Source organism: Gouania willdenowi, chromosome 10, assembly GCF_900634775.1.
Source record: "Gouania willdenowi chromosome 10, fGouWil2.1, whole genome shotgun sequence".
NCBI lineage: Eukaryota > Metazoa > Chordata > Actinopteri > Blenniiformes > Gobiesocidae > Gouania > Gouania willdenowi.
Window position 1 is genome coordinate 26,263,617 of NC_041053.1, and position 18,654 is coordinate 26,282,270.

General features: G+C 39.0%; 1 protein-coding gene across 1 annotated transcript; it reads right to left on the reverse strand.

Moving 5' to 3' along the window:
• Positions 1-11,155: 11,155 nt before the first annotated feature.
• tbx22 (T-box transcription factor 22) lies at positions 11,156-17,382 on the reverse strand. The gene is made up of 8 exons (XM_028460016.1): positions 16,955-17,382; positions 16,383-16,641; positions 15,171-15,272; positions 14,893-15,067; positions 12,652-12,816; positions 12,110-12,174; positions 11,803-11,888; positions 11,156-11,730 (listed from the first exon to the last, which is right to left on the reverse strand). The coding sequence occupies exons 1-8, from the start codon at positions 17,073-17,075 to the stop codon at positions 11,276-11,278; spliced, it is 1,428 nt and encodes a 475-aa protein (XP_028315817.1). The 5' UTR covers positions 17,076-17,382; the 3' UTR covers positions 11,156-11,275.
• Between the last annotated feature and the right edge of the window lie 1,272 nt (positions 17,383-18,654).

The following is an 18,654-nucleotide window of genomic DNA, read 5'->3' on the forward strand; positions in this document are numbered from 1 at the left end:
CTGTTAGTCACACTCCCGTGTCCCAAATTGAATTAGCATTGACGATGCACAGCGGCAGCCGCATGCGTAGCCCTTGGCAGGCGGTATGTGTGCGCACACGCTTGTGTATGTGATTCAAAAACAAAAGAGAGGCAAAGGCTTTCTCCCCTGAAATCAATTAAGCAAGCATAGGTGTGTTGTGGTGGGGGTGAGAGGGGCACATCCTGTGGAGGGCGGTGCAGACAGACAGCACCATCTGGGGCAGCGTGCAGGTCGACCCCTCGGTTGAGACATGAAAGCAGGGAGGCAGGCATAAGAGGAGAGGAGAGTACAGGCCAGCCTTAAATCATTCATTTCTCTCAACCCCGTCCCCTAGTTTGCCATCTGATACATCGGCCACGGAGCATCATTCTCACTCAATCACTCTTTGCCTCTTTTCTAACCCCCCCTACTCTTTTCTTCTATGTCTGTCCTAGAAGTGATAACCTGTCATACACAGGAAGCAGAAAGAAGTAGAAAACCATCTATACATCTGTCCAAAATATGGGCGAGAAGAACGAGGAACATCTCAAATCTCTTGTTCCGAAGGAGTGATTTATAGCTTTGTATTAAATAAAAGTATGTGGATTTCCTGTTTTACACACACACACACACACACACACACACACACACACACACACACACACACACACACACACACACACACACACACACACACACACACACACACACACACACACACACACGCTTCACCTCCTGGCCCTTTAAACAAGAAGGAGAATCAGGAATTATCACGCACACGCACACACACACGCACACACACACACACACACGCACACACACTCTTTGCAGTGCACGTTCTCTGTGATGGACGGCTCAGGTCAAAGTGTGCCTGGTGTTTGTTGGTCATAAGCTGAGTGCTGACAGCACTCCTCCAGCCACCCCACACACTAAAGCCCACAGATCCACTGATGACACAACACTCAGCTCCACATAAAAGGGTTACAGTAATTCAATTACATTCACCATGGTAAAAACCAGATCATGATATAAGGGCACAGGTGGTGTTTATACAGAAACTCCTCCTCATGTAAGCCAAAAAAAAGGAAAAAAAAATAACACCATCACCCAGTTCACCAAGGTCATATTTTCACTGGCCTGCATTTATTTGTTTGTCTGTTAGCAGGATTATATCAAAAGTACTTCACAAATTTTGACAACATTTTGATCAAAGAATGACCTTATTGCATGGATGATTACATGACATTTTGGAGGGAATCTGGATCAATATACTGATTCTGGATCAGTTTTAAAATAAAATAAATTAAAAAAAATGCTTCTCTCTCATTAACAAAATGTCATATCGCGGTTCGTAATTGACCAATATATATGAGATTTGAGTCAGTTAAGCAGGGTTTGTTCCTTAATTACTCCATCAAGTTTCATCTGGACTGAATCTGGATTGTTCATTTCATCAAAAATAACAAAATTTAAATTAAAATGAAAAAAAAAAAAAAAAACGGCGTCCAAACATTTAGAGCTTTGTATCGTTATTAATGGGGATAGACATTTCTCACAAGCATTTAAAGTGTGAATGATCATGCTACGAAGATCAGATTCAAGGATCCAGATAACTGCCATTATCTGACAAAGAGGATATTTGGAGCTTGGTGCAGATTTTTATTTTTTTTTTTCTAAAATATCGCAAGACCCTTAAAACAAGTGCAAATGTGATGCACACACTTAAACTGGGTGAAAATGCAGTAAGCCATGACAAATGAGAAAAAAGCAACAAACTGTCACTTTTTTTTTCTCATTTTTCATCCTTTGCTGCATTTATATAAGAATATATTTTAATCTGCTGCATCTCTCCTAACACTAACAAAGCATTTAGTGTTGTGTCTTGATCAAGTGTTTATTTGAAGTCTGTAATTTCTAAAAACAAAACAAATAAATCATTAATAGATTAATATACACTGAAATGGTGAAAAGTGTACATTCTCATTAAAAAAAGGCTTGTAACAATGTTTTGAAATGAGTGATTCACTTTTATTGGACATATACATGCATGCATTACAAACACATATTGTGTTTTCTGCATTTAACCCATATCTGAGGATCAGTAGGTATAGCCACAGTGAAGCAGTTAGGGTTAGGGGCCTTCCTTAGAGGTTTTAGTTGTGTTTAGCTATTGTAGTCCTCTTTTTGTTTTTCCGAGTCTCTGTTTATTCTGTTTTCATTTCTAGTTTTATGTATTAACTCTTGTCTTTTGTGTTCCCAGGTATTATTATTTATGTCTCCTCCTCCCAGTGATGTCAGTGTGTTTGGGTTGTGAGTGATCAGCTGCCTCATGTTTTGCACCCAGGTGTGGCTCGTTCCCATTCAAGCCTCCCTCACTATTTAGCTGTGTTTGGACACCTAATGGTTGCTGGTTCATTGTCACCTTCCTCATGTGTTGCTGTGTTTTTGTCTCTTGCTTCTTGGTTTCCTTGTGCCATTTTGGGTTTTTGATCATTAAACTTGGCCTCAATCTCTTCCTGCATTTGGGTCCTCCACTACCACATCTCTGCATTTTGACAGAATACAGCCTACTTTCACACTCTAGAACAAGGGTTCTCAACCTGGGACCTACATTTTGCCAGTCATTAAATTGTGACCCACGTTTTTTTATAGAATTCAACCAACCACATGAATTTTTTCAAAAATAGCTGCTGAAAACACACGCATATATTTTTTTAAATCATAAATCTATATATTTTCCTGTGCACCATCCATTTAACAGCATGTCTGTAAAAAGAAGTGTTTTTCAAAATAAAAGACAAGTCCAACATAAGAGACATTAAGTCTATATTTTTTTAACAAGCTGTGCGCAATCCACCCGATACAGGTCCACGACCCACCAGTTGATAACTAATTTTTGTGTAAACCATTTTGGGGACAGCTGTATTAATTTTTTAAGAAATGTCAAAATAATAAGTACTTTCGCGCTCTTGTGACAAAGGAGGAGATTACAGCGTCAGACCAATCACAATCACAGATAAACTGGAGAGCAATTTATGTCACAATTGGGGAGTAATTCTTTAAAAATGTTAAGAGTTCAAATCCGTTATACAGACCAAAAACAACACTGTTGCTGCAGTAAAAGCAGCGAGGAATTAAAGTAGTAATTGATGAGTGTTAATGCTTAAATTAGTGAGATTATAAATGGAGAATAAACAGACACTTTGATCAGTTTCACTTTCTCTTTTACCTTGTCCGTGGCTCTGATGCTGCATTCATACAGATCAGCCTAAATCATAAAGTGGAATATATTTATATTTTACATTATCTTACAGGACTTAGGCTCTTTGCATCACCCTAGAATACATTAATTCAATAATTAATTAATTTATTGGTCTGAAAGCGCCCGATGCACGCATCAGTCCGTCAGATAAAAATCTCTATATTTCTTTTAGAATGTCATTGGTAAATGAAAGCATTGCATCAATGTCTAAATATCCTCTCTCCTGTCAGCTGTCACATTGGATCCACACAGCAATGTGTTTTATTGGTCGTTTTCCAAGAGATCTGATTGGTCAGGAGGCGGGACTTTAGTACTCGCTCAGATCCCAGAACAAAACCTGGTCCCGACCAGGTTAGTTGTTCAGCCTAAGTTACCAAGGTGATTTACAGTAGCTCTGCAAGACATTAGCCAGCTTCGTAGGACAGCACACACTGATTAAATCCTGGAAGTTAGAGGAAATCTAGCTTTGCAGTTTAGGCCCCTAAGAGCTGGGGTTTAAGGCAAAGAACATCTCAGAGAATGCACACACGCAAGCTGTGTTTGAAATCACATACCGACGTACTACTCATGTTAAGTCTCACGTCAAAATGAGTATGTAGTGCATTCCAATTAGATAGTATAAGAATAAGTATGCAAGAAATACTCGAATTGAAACTATGGCGGGACATTTTTTAAATATGCACGGTGGGCACACTAGTCATACATAACCGTCCCATGACGCATTACGAGCGGAACGTAAAATCATACTGGGACCGGCTTCAAGTCAAAAGGGAAACATCCCTGTTTCAAAACAAAAGCATCTCTTCTTGTCTTCCATTAGTTTTTAGCCCTTTTGTAAATAAGGCTCTTGTTAACTGGAATGGCGGGTCTCCGAAATGTTGGCATGAAATGCAGAGAGTTTCATGGATCAAAATTACCACATGTTGACATTCTACTTGGTCACTTTCTCACTCAAAATGTTTTCAGAACTTTCAAAGGTGGAGAATTAACTGAGATGATTAGCCTCAGTGTGCTTCAGATTTTTGTCATTGTAGGTTCGAAATGAGAAACTTTGAAGTAAACTTCAGTGAGAACGGTCACCATCCTAACTATCCTCATTGTACTAATAGTACTAGTAAGGTGCCCGTCGGAAGTATGTTTTCATATAGTGGGAGTTTAAGTAAAGTTGTCAATTATGGCCAAATGAGTATGTGTTTGAAGGTTGGATGTATATAAAGAGGTGTACATACTATATACTCTGTAGTATTATAAAAGGGTATATGTGCAGTGCTGGTGCAAAGTGACAATAGTGTGTGCGATTTCCCTGGTTGAAATCTATGGGACATGCGCATGATAAATTGATAAAAAAAGTTTGCACCAATGTTTGCTGGACTTAAACAAATAGATAATAAATGTCCTGGACCGTCCCCTGTCCTTAGACCCTCCTTTGGCAAGGAAAAACGAAAAAAAACCCAGTGTGGAAATGAATTACACACAAAGATGTCATGTACATCCAAGGTGCGCATTAGGTTATAAACACGTGGTGAAAATATCAGCGTTTATAATGCCATGTTCGCGGAGAAATGTGCATGTTTCGCGGTTCGCTTTGAGCACAGCCTCTGCCATTGCCCGCCAATAACTTCCGGGAACTATTTGAGTATTTCGAAATTCCGTTGTCGCAATCCTACTCTCAACGGCTCTGTGTGCGTACGCATCTCCCCTCTGTCAGGGCAAAAATTGTTAGTTATTTTTATTAACATATTTACTCATATATTTACTCATAGACCTTATTCTTTTTAAGGCTTTAAAAGTTGAGACTTTTCATTTCTGCTGTCTCATGTTTTCTGCTCTCTTCTTGAGGTCAGCTTCCCAAAACACATCTTATCCCTCAGACACGGAGGCATCACACACTCACATGCCTACACACACTCACATAGTCACACATACACACCCAATACACATCCATTCATACACACAAACACCATACACGCACACACCTCCAACACTCACGACAATCAGGAGATACCAGAGAACTGGTTGTTTTGACCTAAAGAAGAAACTGTCTCTTTTCACTCTCTTCTTTCACCTCCTCTGTCCTCTTTATCTCTCTCATGTCCCATTCGTAAATCAATGCAGTTATTGATGACAAATTACCTAAAATCCCAGTTATGTCACTCGAATTCAATGGATTCGAATTTCCCGACCCGCCAATAACTTCTGGAAACTATCCATCCATCCATTTTCATACCCGCTTATTCCCGTTTATCAGGGTCGCGGGGGTCTGCCGGTGCCCATCTCCGGCTCTCATAGGGCGCTGGGCGGGGGTACACCCTGGACAGGGCGCCAGTCCATCACAGGGCAACACTTTTGAAAATTTGAGTCTATTTCAAACTTCTGTTGTCGCAACTCTCTCTCAACGGCTCTGTGTGCGTGCGGCTCAGAAGTCCCTCCCCACTCTCATGTCCCATCCGTAAATCAATGCAGTTATTGAGGACAAATTACCTAAAATCCCAGTTATGTCACTCGAAATCAATGGATTCGAATTGCCCAAACCGCCAATATCTTCCGAAAACTATTTTGAACTTCCGTTGTCGCAACTCTCTCTCTACTGTGTGCGTGCGGCTCCCGTCCGGTCTAACCCATGTTAAAAATAAAATGAAAATAAACATTTTGAAACATGACCACCAAATAAGTCCAAAATAATGGATACACACCCTGAGGGCCATTTTCAAGCTGTTCAAAAAGTTTCTGGTCGATCAGACACTGCGTCAGGGAGATATGTGCTACGCACACACACACACACACGCAAACACACAGACCGTCCTTGATTTATAGATATATATTGTAGACAGTATATACTCATTGAATGTGTAGTATGCGACTGGTTGCACATTGTGTACACACAACTGCCATACAATATTTGAGGCGAGTCTAAATATAGAGGAACAGATTTAGTCCTTATTTGTACCTTTTTAACAGTGTCACTAACAAAAGTGGATTAAAGCAAAGCCACAGCGACAGGAGCCCCAGCTTTGACTGTGACTAAAGAGCTGTTGGTCAGCTCGATAGAGGAATAAAGCAGAGCTTAATAACTGTTAAACTGCTCTTGCTTTTCACATTACTCACCGAGTGCAATTCAATTTCAGTAACAGATGGTTTCACTTTCAACTTTACAGCTGAGCTCAGTCATGTCCCATAATCTGAGCTGATAAATAACCAGCTTTTATTGAGTTTGAAGAGAAAACAGTGTCAAAAGCTGTGCGTAGGCCTGCGGGGCATGAGTGTGAGTGTGTGTGTGTAGGAGTGTGTGCGTGCAGGAGGTCAGACTATTATTGGGAGTAAAGTCGTGTGTGTGCCGTGCATGTGACACATAATAATCTAATGAAGGCAGAGTGTATTTACACATTGTGAGTCTCTGCCAAGCGTCTCTGCTGTTTCAGGATGCCATTACACATGATTGGAAACAAATCACTTCAGTGTCAAGTTTCTCTTCCTTTACGGCCTGTCAATCAACGCACAGCCGACCAAAGTCATGCCATTGCAAAAGTAAAACGTTTTCGTGTTTTCGATTGCTTTATGATTATGCAGACACATCATGTTGTGAATTTGCAATGTGAATTTTAACCAAAGGATATTCTCACCAAAGAGATTACAAATAAACCGAATAGATGCTTACTAACTGTTAGCACCTACAGAGGAGTCATTGGTAGAATTCTTACTCAATAAACCCTCGAAACATATACGTACACATTTTAAGAACTGATTCTTTTTTTTTTTTAATCATCTGTATAAATAAGAGCAAAAATGTTCTTTTTATCATTTCAACAACTGTTCTCCAATCCATCTAATTTCTGCGGTTGCTACTTCCGGTTTATGGGTGCAGCTTCCTGTGTGATAGATAAATAACAATATAGAGGACCAAGAACACACTGTAAACCAGAACGTTCAAAGTAATTAAATAGATGAAATAGTTTATGTTCAAAGTTATAGAAAAAGTTCGACCAACTTTATTATGTCAAGTTGGTGTAACATGTTCTTCCTTTTTGAGTTACTTTTACTAATATTTTTTTGAGTAATTGGAACTACATTTGTTCATCAGTAAGCATAACTTATAAACACAACTTAAGTACAACTTAATATATTTCAGTAATTACATGGTAAAAATGATAAAGTCCTGTTATTTCTGTTGTTGGGGATTCTTTAAAACTATACACAATTCATATAGAACCTTAATTTAACTGTTATCAACAAGTTGCCTGTCCAACCTTTTAAGTTCTGCAAAATTTTGACTTAAGTTAATAAATTTTAAAAAATTGAGGCAATTGATTCCTTTTCAAAAAAGAACTCAGGATAAATACGATGCAATAATAACCAATAAAAGACTTTGATACAGTAGCACCTCCTGTGTTTAGTTGTGAACAGTTTTTCACAGTCCTTTATTTTCTGCAGTTGAAGGCCATTTTCATGTCAGAGAATGATGTCTATGAAAATGAGACAGGTTCAGAGTTCAGCTCTCCTGGTATGAGAGCAATTTGTCTAATTGAATGATGAGACTGAGGGACGGATTTACTAAAGGTTTAGGGGTATTAAAACGTGTGCAAACGTCACTCCACGCGCTATAAGCCTTACAGGAGTGCACGTCTGCTGCACGTGACTGACGTGCTTGAAAAATTGAAAAATGGCAATGAATGAACCGCTGTTAAGGCTTATAAATAGTTCGCTTATTTAAGGAAACTCACTTTAAATACAGGTGAACGATTGCGGGACCCATGCTGCATTCCCGAAAACGAGTGGTCCTCTGATGTGCGCTCCTGGCCCTATGTTCAATGGCCAGACATTTATACATATCTGATAGAAAAACCCAGTGTATATACAAAAGAAAACCTAAAAGCATACAAGTCTCTAGATGCTTATAACTACTTGTTATGAACGGGCAGGTAGGTGGGCTGCTGCACTCCTGAAAACAAAGGTTTCCGTGTATTTCCGCGTATTCTGATCAGTTTCAACAGTCTCCTCCTAACTGTCCCACATCTGCATATCAGTCCATTTACAGCTTTTTATGATCACTTTTTACTGGATCCAGACTGAGATAGCGCTCCGTCTGCTCGGATCGCCTCAGCAGCGATTACGTTGACACGATCGATTCTGAACAAACGTAACGTGGTTATTTGGCAACGTGAATCTGTTTAGTTCTATCATAAATTGGCTGATTTTTACTTTATATGGAATGTTTCAACTCTCTCACTCTCTCCGTCTGTGTGTGTGTCAGATACGTCAGCTGTCAGCCTCTGTTTGATAGCACACAACCATAAGTCTCGTCTATTCTTCTGAAAAGGATGCCCACCAGCGATATGTTGTAAAGTTTAAGTCCTGGATTGTTGATATTCCTATTTGTCCAATCAACAATGCAAAAACATGGCATTGTGTTGTTTTCATAGGAAAACAAGTGTTTCAATCGCGAGCCGATGCTAGTACAATGCAGTTCTCCGGTTGTTTTGCACCGAGCCTGCGCGCACAGGCACCTAATTTAGTATGTACACATCACATGAAATGGGTCTATTCAACGAACAAAATGCTCATTTAAACAGGGCGGTCTCCACCACTTCTTCATGTGCACTAATCATTGCTGCAATCTTAGTGAATTCCTTGTAGGAGGTGAGGAAACTGCGTTACCAAAGGAATTAGGGACACAGGTGGTTTACCACCCTTTATTTCAGATGTTAGAGAATCAGCCCCTTAGTGTTTTAGGGAGTTTAAAATAATTGTCCTGCAAAGGCAAACATGGAAATGACTGACAGTATCAAATAACAGCCACAGATTATATATACGTCTGTCTGCAGACAAAGGACTGGCTGTTTGATCACCGATGCACCTGACCAGTGACCACCCGTCCAAACACGCGGCATCATCTCCTTCCACAATTAACTCCTTCCTGCTATTTTCAACGTCCACTGTGCCTCAGTTTGCCTCCATGCTCAACCATGACAAGAAAATTGCTTGGTCACCACCGTTTGTTGGGAAACAGGCCATTTCCCCTGGCTTTGCCCAAACCGCTCACCCCCGGGCTCTGTGAGAGGGAGGAGGCGGGAGGGTTTTTGGTGCGTTCGCAGTCGAAAGTCAAAAGCAGGAATTATCACATCAGCAGCTGAACGGGTGTGCCTGCTTCGTACCGACCAAAAGAAAACACAGCAATTTGCCGTACCGCAGCAGTGAGAAGTTTTCATTGAACTTTCTGCTCTTGGTGATTTTTCTTTTCTACACATTTTGATCCCAAACGCTCCTCACTCAGCAATGTTAATTCACTGTTGATCCTGGAGCTGTGCTGTATCACAATAGGCCTTATTTTTCCAGGCTTCACCAGGGCTTTGGCAGGGTAACCCTTTCACCCCCATGCTTCTCTGATTAGTCCTATTATTTGTAATGAAGAGCAGGAAAGGAAACTAGATGCCTGAATTCTGGCAGCTGGGTCTTCTTCCGTAGAAATTACCGAGAAACGTGATGAGCTCATACTGTCAGTCAGGGGCGACCGAGCATGATGCTCAATTTAAAATCACCATGAGAAAAACTTTAAAGCTGCTGGAGACATTTTTTAATCAGATATAGTATAGGCTTCATAGATCAATAAATAGAAGATTATTTGCTCAAAAAAAAGACGTAAAATGTTGAAATTACCGCTCAAAAGTTTGTTTTCATCTCCACGTTAAACACTCTTATTGACATTTTTGGAAAAGTTTCATGCATTATGGGATGTGTAGTCCCATTGATGGATGCAAAAAAGTGTCTTTCACTTCAATCTTACTGTGATTTCTTGTATTTCTTTGCCAGACAAGCAAGACAGCGATTCGTTTGCCACAATTTTTTATTCTAGTTTGTTCCCAGTAACATCAACTAACTCTGCAAGACATTCAATTTGTACCAGATTCGGATCTTTCCATGTAAGCCACAAAATAAACATCCTCCATTGTTTTGCCACAACATTTAGTCTGTGAAAACACCAGAAATGTGTTGGGAAGTCACTTTGCCAGTGTTGTTTTGGGGTGGAAATACAAGAAATCGGGGTAAGCATGACGTAAAAATACATCTATGCATACGTCTACAGGACTCCACATCCCACAACGCAATGTGCGAAACTTTTCCGAAAATGTCAATAAACCCTTGTGACATATTCTGTACCTAAAAATTTAAAGAACTGATAATTTTTTTTTTTTTTTTTTAACCATCCTTATAAATAGGAGCAAAAAAAAAATCCTTTTGTCAAATCAACAATTGTTCTCCAATCCATCTTATTTCTGTGGTTGCTACTTCCTGTTTATGGGTGCAGTTTCCTGTGTGATTGGGAACATACATCCCATATTGCAATGTACAAAACTTTTTCCAAAAATGTCAATAAACCGACGATTTAAGCAGGAAAACAAACTTTCAAATCGCAATTTAAACCTTAAACTTTTTTTCTTCTTCATGTAAATGATCTTTGAGTTATTAAGGCTTACACTATGACTTTATCCGAATATACAGTGCATATATATATATATCATCTCCAACACACTTTAAAGTCAGTGTGCGCACTTTAACAACGACCCTGCATGTGTGCGTGCAAAAAAACCTTTTACACCTAACCTGTCATAAAAAAAACATGAAAATGGATTTAATGGGCACTTGAAGTAAGTTGAACATAGTAAAAGTTACATACCTCTGGTCTTATCGTTGATGCTCTATGGTAATACAATTAAAGCTCTTTAGTTATTTTTTTCAGAGATGGAAACATTGGAAGAAGATGCAAAAAATCAAAATAAAACTACGGTATCTGTACCCAAATCCTGTGTAAACAAACAGTTGTGTTCCATCTGATGTCAGCTTTCAATGAGCATGCATAGAGCAATGAAGTCAGTTAAAAAAAAACGATGATTTGTGCACGTAAAATCCAACACAGTATAAAAAAAGTTTTTATAGCGTCCCACAGATTGACTTTGACTACTTTCCCAATTGTTCTTCTAGCCATCAGAGGAAATTATTGGTGGTTTGGTGTCACAGAGATTAGCGTAGCAGTAAGTCCATGGAGGAATCTTGGCTAAGTTTGGTGTGCTGAGAAATAGTTGTTAGATGGGGGTTTAAAGGGATGCTGTAGCGGTAAAGACAATATGGACCCACAGTTTCTGTGAGGTGAGGGAGTAGAGTGGATCCCTGTGAGGCGAGGGGACTGTGGAGAGGGATCAGACATGGCGAGGGACACAAGGGCTTCTTCCTCTGTAGTGTGGTCAGAAAAGGGAGGTCTGTCAATGGATGCATCGGCCGGTCTGCTCGCAGGGAGGAAGACGAAGAAGAGGATGAGAAGGTTCGGCCGGGCAGCGGGGAAACAGCGGAGGACGTTTTTCCATAAAGAGGGAACGCGAGGGTGTGGAGGGTTCCATCCTGGCAGGAGAATGGGTAGCGGGATGAGGAAGAGGAGAAAGGAAGGAGGCCTTTAGCAGTGCCGGACGGTGACCCCAAGCCTGTCAACAAGACGTTTGAAAACTGAGCCACAAAAATCCTTTTTCACAAGGATGAAGTAAAGCCATCGGTACCTTGAAGCTGGAGCGCGAAAGGCTTAAAGTCCAGACTGAGAGGTCCTCTCCAGGGATATGATTCCAACAGGCCATCCAAAACTCCTCTACACACACACACACACACACACACACACACACACACAAGCATGTAAGTGAAAACTGTGCTTCCTTGTGTTTATATTTAAATCCTGAGAGGTGTGAAATCCTGCATTCATCTTTAAGTGAAGCTTTAATATGGTTTTGATTGCAGCTGCTGAACCTCAGCCCTCTCCTGGGTCTTTTACTATAAAACACTCAGTTCAGACTTTGATGACAGTTTTTCTACCTGTTTCTTCCAGGATCTCTGAAGCCCTTGGCGAAGGGGTTCCTGTCAATCTTCAGTTTTGTGATCTAGCCCAAGAGAGAAGAACAAAGACAGATTAGAGCGAACCTATCAACGTTGACGTGTTGATCTAACAGTGAGCTCAGCTTTACAACAGCACAGAGACTGCTATAGGCGCTCACTTTCTACCTCTGAAAACACATTTCCCAACAGCACCGAGGGCGACGAGCCACCCCAAACACGGTTCTTGTAGAAAACTGTGCGTATTTATGGATTTATGTGGTGCTTTACTAGGCCATGGACTGTTACCGTGTCTGTATAATATTACATTCTCTAATGGTAAAATGAAAAACACCCATATATTTTTAACTAAAGGAATGGTATAGCCAGTGCTGTGGTCAGGTCCATGCACACGTTTACACACAACACAAATATTTGTTTGTGAATTTCCATAAATAAGAGACATTCATTCATTCATTGGCTGCAATGCACAGACTGTGTGTTATTTTAATCACCCTCCATGGTCAGTGTGGTTTCAGTGTTACCTGTTGATTCTGATAGGCTGTGACTGTGGTGAACTCTGTTTCTGGGAAGGAGAAGCTGTGCACTCCACTCGCAGGCAGCGACTGGATCTGAGACAAGTCCATGTGAGGGTTGTGCTGGATGATGTGCACTCGGGGCTTGTATTTGTGCATTGACTGGAGAATAATCTGCATATAAAAAATAGAAAAGAAAAAAGCTGAGAATGTTGGGGGGTTTTTTTGCAGTTTTTTCTCTAATACTATCATCTGAAGTCAAATTTAATGAAAATTATTTTTTATTAAATTAATATTAGAATTGTCTTTTTTTTTCCATTTGTAAATACATGTTTATAGTTTCTGTCATTTCATCATTTAGACAACTTCATAAAATAACCACTTAAGGCAAAATATCTATAAACAAGAGGTTTTTTTTCTACATGACGTTCAACATGTTAATTTAAATAATGTAACTTAATACAAAGTATCAGGGCTGGTATATTTCAAATATAATTAAGGTTTTGTTCTGACCTTGAAATGATGTTTGTCAGCAAAGTTGTATTTGTGTTAACATATTCTTGTACGTTACTTTAAAAGTTATATTTAGTAATGCTTTGATTAAAGTATTATGAAATACATATTCATTTAAAAGCCCATCCAAAGACTAGGATTACCTTTTTACAATTACATTTTCATTTAGCAGACGCTTTTATCGAAAGCTACAGTTAATATTGAGGGACTTGTTTAATATCGCAGAATGTTAGAGTTAGATTAGAGTTCAACACGTGACCGTCCGATTAAAGCCCGCTTTCTTAACCGTTACTCCACCGCTGCCCCTGTTATAACAAGTACCGGTAAATATGAAACACACCCCTGTGCTTCAAAATAAAGCTATTAAAGTACATTGTTAATTTTCATGCAATAATTCAAGTCACTCCTATAGAAAAACCAACAATACAGCAAAGCAATTAAACCTGGTGCAATAAAGAACAAATTATTAAAACATAAAACTGATGCAGAAAATTCCAATAATAAAATATACTTGTAACCTTATTGATGGATATTTTTGCAGGACATTTTTTCATATAAGAAAGTTTGATCACATCCTTTGCCGAAAAACAAAGCACAGTGAAAAAGTGTCAAAATTTGAGTCAATATCTCACAAATATTATATTGTATAAAGTTAAAACTAACACAGGATTGTTTATAATAGGCTAACCAGTGCTTCCCAATCTTTTTTGGACCGTGACCCAATTTTAATATCACAAATGTCCGACGACCGCAGAGACATTTTTTTCTCCTAGAATTAGCTTTTGATAATTTTTTATTGTTGCCAGGATTAGTGCACAAAGTGACATCATGTGAAAGCTCAGGTATTTTTATACTGTATTTTATTTGACCAGATTTATATCTGAGAAAGTGAAAGTATTAAATGTTGTTTGGGATTGTGTGTGGTGTTATAATTTCAAAAAATGTCTGTCAATTACTAAACATTTCAGGGGACCCCATTTGAATTCCCCAGGCAAACGCACACGATCACGACCCCAAGGTTGACAACTACTGGGCTAACCCATCGATGAGACATGTTCATTTCTCTTTAGCAAACAAAACAAGAAAATACTGTCAATTCTGCAACGACCATGACCAGCAGCTACACTCAGTAAACATGTTTTATAGAAAGATCAGCAAAAGTTTACAACGTGTAAAAATGCCACACTGGCCCATGCAGTAAAGTCTCCACTCAACACTTCTGAACATGAGGGGTTTTTAATAACTTCCTTCTTAGACACACAGGCTCTCTGTCATATTAAAACTGCACTCAAACTCATTCAGAATAGAATGTTTTCTCAATGTTTCGGAAATGTTGTATTTACTTCTATATCAATAGAATTTGCACATTTTTTAAATTTATTTAATTTTTGGACACATATTTGAACTGTAAAATATTTTTGTAAATGTTTTTTATTATTATTGATGTAAATGTAGGGTTTTAATATATATATATATAATGTGTTTTACAACACATTAGCCCAATTGTATGTGGTGAAACAAATGTGGGCCAGTATGGCTGCAGTAATTAATAATAATAATAATAATAATAATAATAATAATAATAATAATAATGTAGCAACACAGCCAAGCAGACTGAGTCAGAAAAGTGGTGATGATGATGATTTAAAAAAAATCGTATTAAATCCAGAAGAGAGAGAATCCGCTTCTCACTATTCCATGTGATGCACAAAGCTACAGTATGAATGGTTCACCTACATGGCCTTTATCATCCATCTCGTTGTTGGTGAGTTTGACCCGATCGAAGCTGATCACCTGACGCATCCACGTCTCTCCTGCGCACGGGGAGTCCGGGTGCACGTAGAGGCGCGGAGAAATGCAGGAATGGTCCGTGTTTCCCGCCACCATCCACTGGGAGCTGTGGTACACATATCTGGTGGTGGAGGGACGTGTAGACAGACAGTACATGACTGAAGGACTGAAGGACGGCGCGTAAAAAGGTGTCTTGCGCGCGCTAAAGTATGGCCTTTACACACCTGTAGCGCTTGGAGTCCACGGGGTTGACGTCCATGGCTACATAGTACTGCTGGCACGGGTCCAGGTTGCGCACTTTTACGCGCACGGAGGGAAACATCCTCCTGAGGAGAGGAGAGCAAAGAGGTTTTCTATACAATATGATGTGATGGTGGGTCACAATGAACAGCACAAACAGGAATGTCCAGGTGGAAAAACCTGCAGCCTGTGTTGGACACAGATCAGAGGAAATGTCCAGGGGCCGCTGAGATTTACAGCATGTCGGAATAAACGGAACTAAAGCTTCCCAGTGACTTTATCTATAGGCAACACAACAGGACGCACACTTATTGTTATTAAACCAATTTTTAACACACACAAAAAAAAAACTGACCAAAACAAGCTGTAAGATGAACATCAGCAATACACTTCAAAATAAAAGTATACGCAAATGAGTGTGTTTATTAAATTAACTTAAATATAAGATTTTCAGTATTATTGGATAGTCTTTATTTTAAATATTATTTAAACAGTGTAATCTGTAAAATTAAAAAAAATAAAATAGATAAAAGAAGAAGAGGTTTCCCAGCATTGTAGGTGAATGCAAAACTATACATTTTATCCAGTTTATAGAGAAGAATTGGCTTAAAACAGCTAACTTTTATTTTATTGATTCTTCATTTTTATTAATATACCTAAATAAATAAATAAAATATTTTGTACAACTAAGAGGCTTTGAATACATTTACATTTGAATATGTATTTATTTGTATGTATTTATTGGTTTATTTAACAGGGACAGTGGACATTAAAATTAATACTGAAAATATACCAGAACTTCTGTATGGCTGGAATAACTGATGTCACTGTGCTGTGTTTCACGCTACGTTATAAAATAATTAAATTAAATTATTTATATTTTTTTAAACGGAAAAAAATGGGTATTTTTTTAATAAATAAAAACACTTACTCCAGCTTTTACGTGTACATTACCCCAATATATCGTTTCAGTGAAATATTCAATTATTTTAGTCAATATAAGGCCTGAAGCCTTTGTGTGTTTCCACTATTAATATTAACCTTATAGTTGAAAAGCTCATTAGTCCTGTGTGTATAAATTAAAATGATGGTCATTGCAGAAACATGTTTAATTTTTTATATTACGTCGAAATTAAACCAGACTTTATCTTCACTAAAGGTGAAGAAAAGCTAAAAACTTCTATATGTAACTATACCGGCCAGCTTTCGTGATGATCATCTCGGTTCCGATGTCAAAGAAGCGTTTCCACAGCTCGGATCCCTGCAGCTCCACTCGCAGCTCCGTGTCCGCGTCACGGTCGCTCTCCTTCGGCTTGTGACTCTTCCCTCTGACCGGGTCACAGTCCTCTGGAGCAGAGCAGTCACTTTGTCTTTGATGGTCACTGTGGGTCTCATCCGGCCTCACATCCGCAGACACGGATCTCTTTGCCTGGCTGTGGGGATATTCCTGCTGTCCTGGGGAGGACATCACATGTAGAAAAGTGAATTTGGAATATTTGAGCTATTTTATTCAAATGACTGTCTTTGTGTGTGTGTGTGTGTGTGTGTGTGTGTGTGTGTGTGTGTGTGTGTGTGTGTGTGTGTGTGTGTGTGTGTGTGTGTGTGTGTGTGTGTGTGTGTGTGTGTGGTAATATATTACAAACATGGCCTGTTTGTAATATATTGGAGTAAACATGAACTTTTTAAAAGGTGTGTTGAAGGGATTTTTAAATTGTGCGTAAAACGCACAATCTCAGTGTGCCATAGACTATATTTCAATCAGTCTCACCGGTGATGATGTCCATGTCTCCATCTGAACTTGAATCCTCCGACACTTTCATCCTCTTGCAGGGTTTCCCGACCAGCGCTTCCACTGAAAACGCGTGCGCTTTGGAGCTCAGGCCCTGCATGCTGTGCTGGTGGCGACGCACACCGTTCCAAGTTTTTTTGCGTTTTACGCGCCGGGATTCAAACTTTTTTTCAATCCCCTCTAAGTTTACAGTTTAGATTCCCAGCTACAACAGAACAGGGAGGAAAGAACGAGCATCAGCAGAGGCAGAAGTTCAGGAAGAAGTCCACCGCGGCTCAATGACACTGCGTAAATGATCCGGTTGGCTTGCGTGTGTTTCTCGCGCGTACTCATCCAAACTTCAATGCTGGCACGCCTCCTCGCATCACATAATCCCATGTCTGTCTTCCCAGTTTGTGCGTTTCCCTTTCCCCTCCTGTTCCATTTGGAGCTTGTTCTGTTCCTTTGGTTCACCTCGGCGCGTCAGAGAGGGAGGGAAGAAGGACGCTGCATTCCAACACATGAGCAACACACACACACACACACACACACACACACACACACACACACACACACACACACACACACACGCATATATATATATATTACGCAATAATAAAAAAAACCTTTAACCAGATAAAATGTTAAAAGGACAAAAAAATCACACAATTTTCACAGAGTAAAGCAGCTGAATAAATCCGAACGTGTTGCAATGAAACAAAAACCATGTAAGAACAAAAATATAGATATTTTAAGTGGTGCCATTTGCAGCAGAACTCAAATTCAAACGTTTTTCTTGTCGGTTTTTTTTTTTTTTTTAATATACCTTATATTTTGCTGCAGATAAATTCCACCTATCCAAATTAAGAAGAAGAATTTTGTAAATTAAAAAAATAAAAATAAAAAAGTTTGCCCTGGAGATATATAAAAAAAAAACTACTGAGCCCTGGCCAAGGAAAAACAAGAGAAGCCCATTCCCACCAATAGACAAAAAACTATAGGAAAAGTAAAATAACAATGATAGTAATAATAAAAAAAAAAAACATCATTATGAAACACTATCACATAATTATGAGATACTAAGTCATCTCATAATTATGAGATACTAAGTCATCTCATAATTATGACTTAGTATCTCAAAATTATGACTTAGTATCTCATAGTTATGATGTAGTCTCTCAAAATTATGACTATTTTTTTTTTAATTGTTGTTATTATTTTACTTTTCCTAGTTTTTTTTTTTGTTTTGTTTTATTTTATTTTTTTTTTACTGGTGGGAATGGGCTTCCATAAAAAAACACATTAGGCTACTTTAGAAGTTTTACTTCTATTTTTAAGGTGCTTATTTTCATTGAGACAAGATAATAAAATAGCTTTTTGGGCGTAGATTGGGAGGAGATGCATGGCACTAATATTTAAATCTGCTAATTTGGACCATCTGGAAGCTTAAATGTTTCAGGAAAACTTTGTGTCTCTGTGTTGAAGCCAACGTATCCTATATAATTTGTAAGCTTTCCTCAAAGTGCTGTATTGTTTCCTGCTTCCCTCGTATAAAAGTTATTCTTGGTTTTCCTCCTGGTGTCCAATGAGGGCGTCGGTCTGTTTCTCATATAAAAGTGGAGATCAGTTGGAGTTTCAGGGGGAAAACTGGCCTGTACTGACAGCTCGGGATTATTACATTACAGATCGACATGAAATAG

Bases quoted from the DNA above. Each gene is read 5' to 3' on its own strand.
- tbx22 (XM_028460016.1), bottom strand. From the start codon at position 17,075: ATGCAGGGCCTGAGCTCCAAAGCGCACGCGTTTTCAGTGGAAGCGCTG. The intron at 12,175-12,651 runs GTAACACTGAAA...CTCTTGGGCTAG, and splicing joins CAGCCTATCAGAATCAACAG to ATCACAAAACTGAAGATTGA. The intron at 11,731-11,802 runs GTACCGATGGCT...TCTTGTTGACAG, and splicing joins TTTCGCGCTCCAGCTTCAAG to GCTTGGGGTCACCGTCCGGC.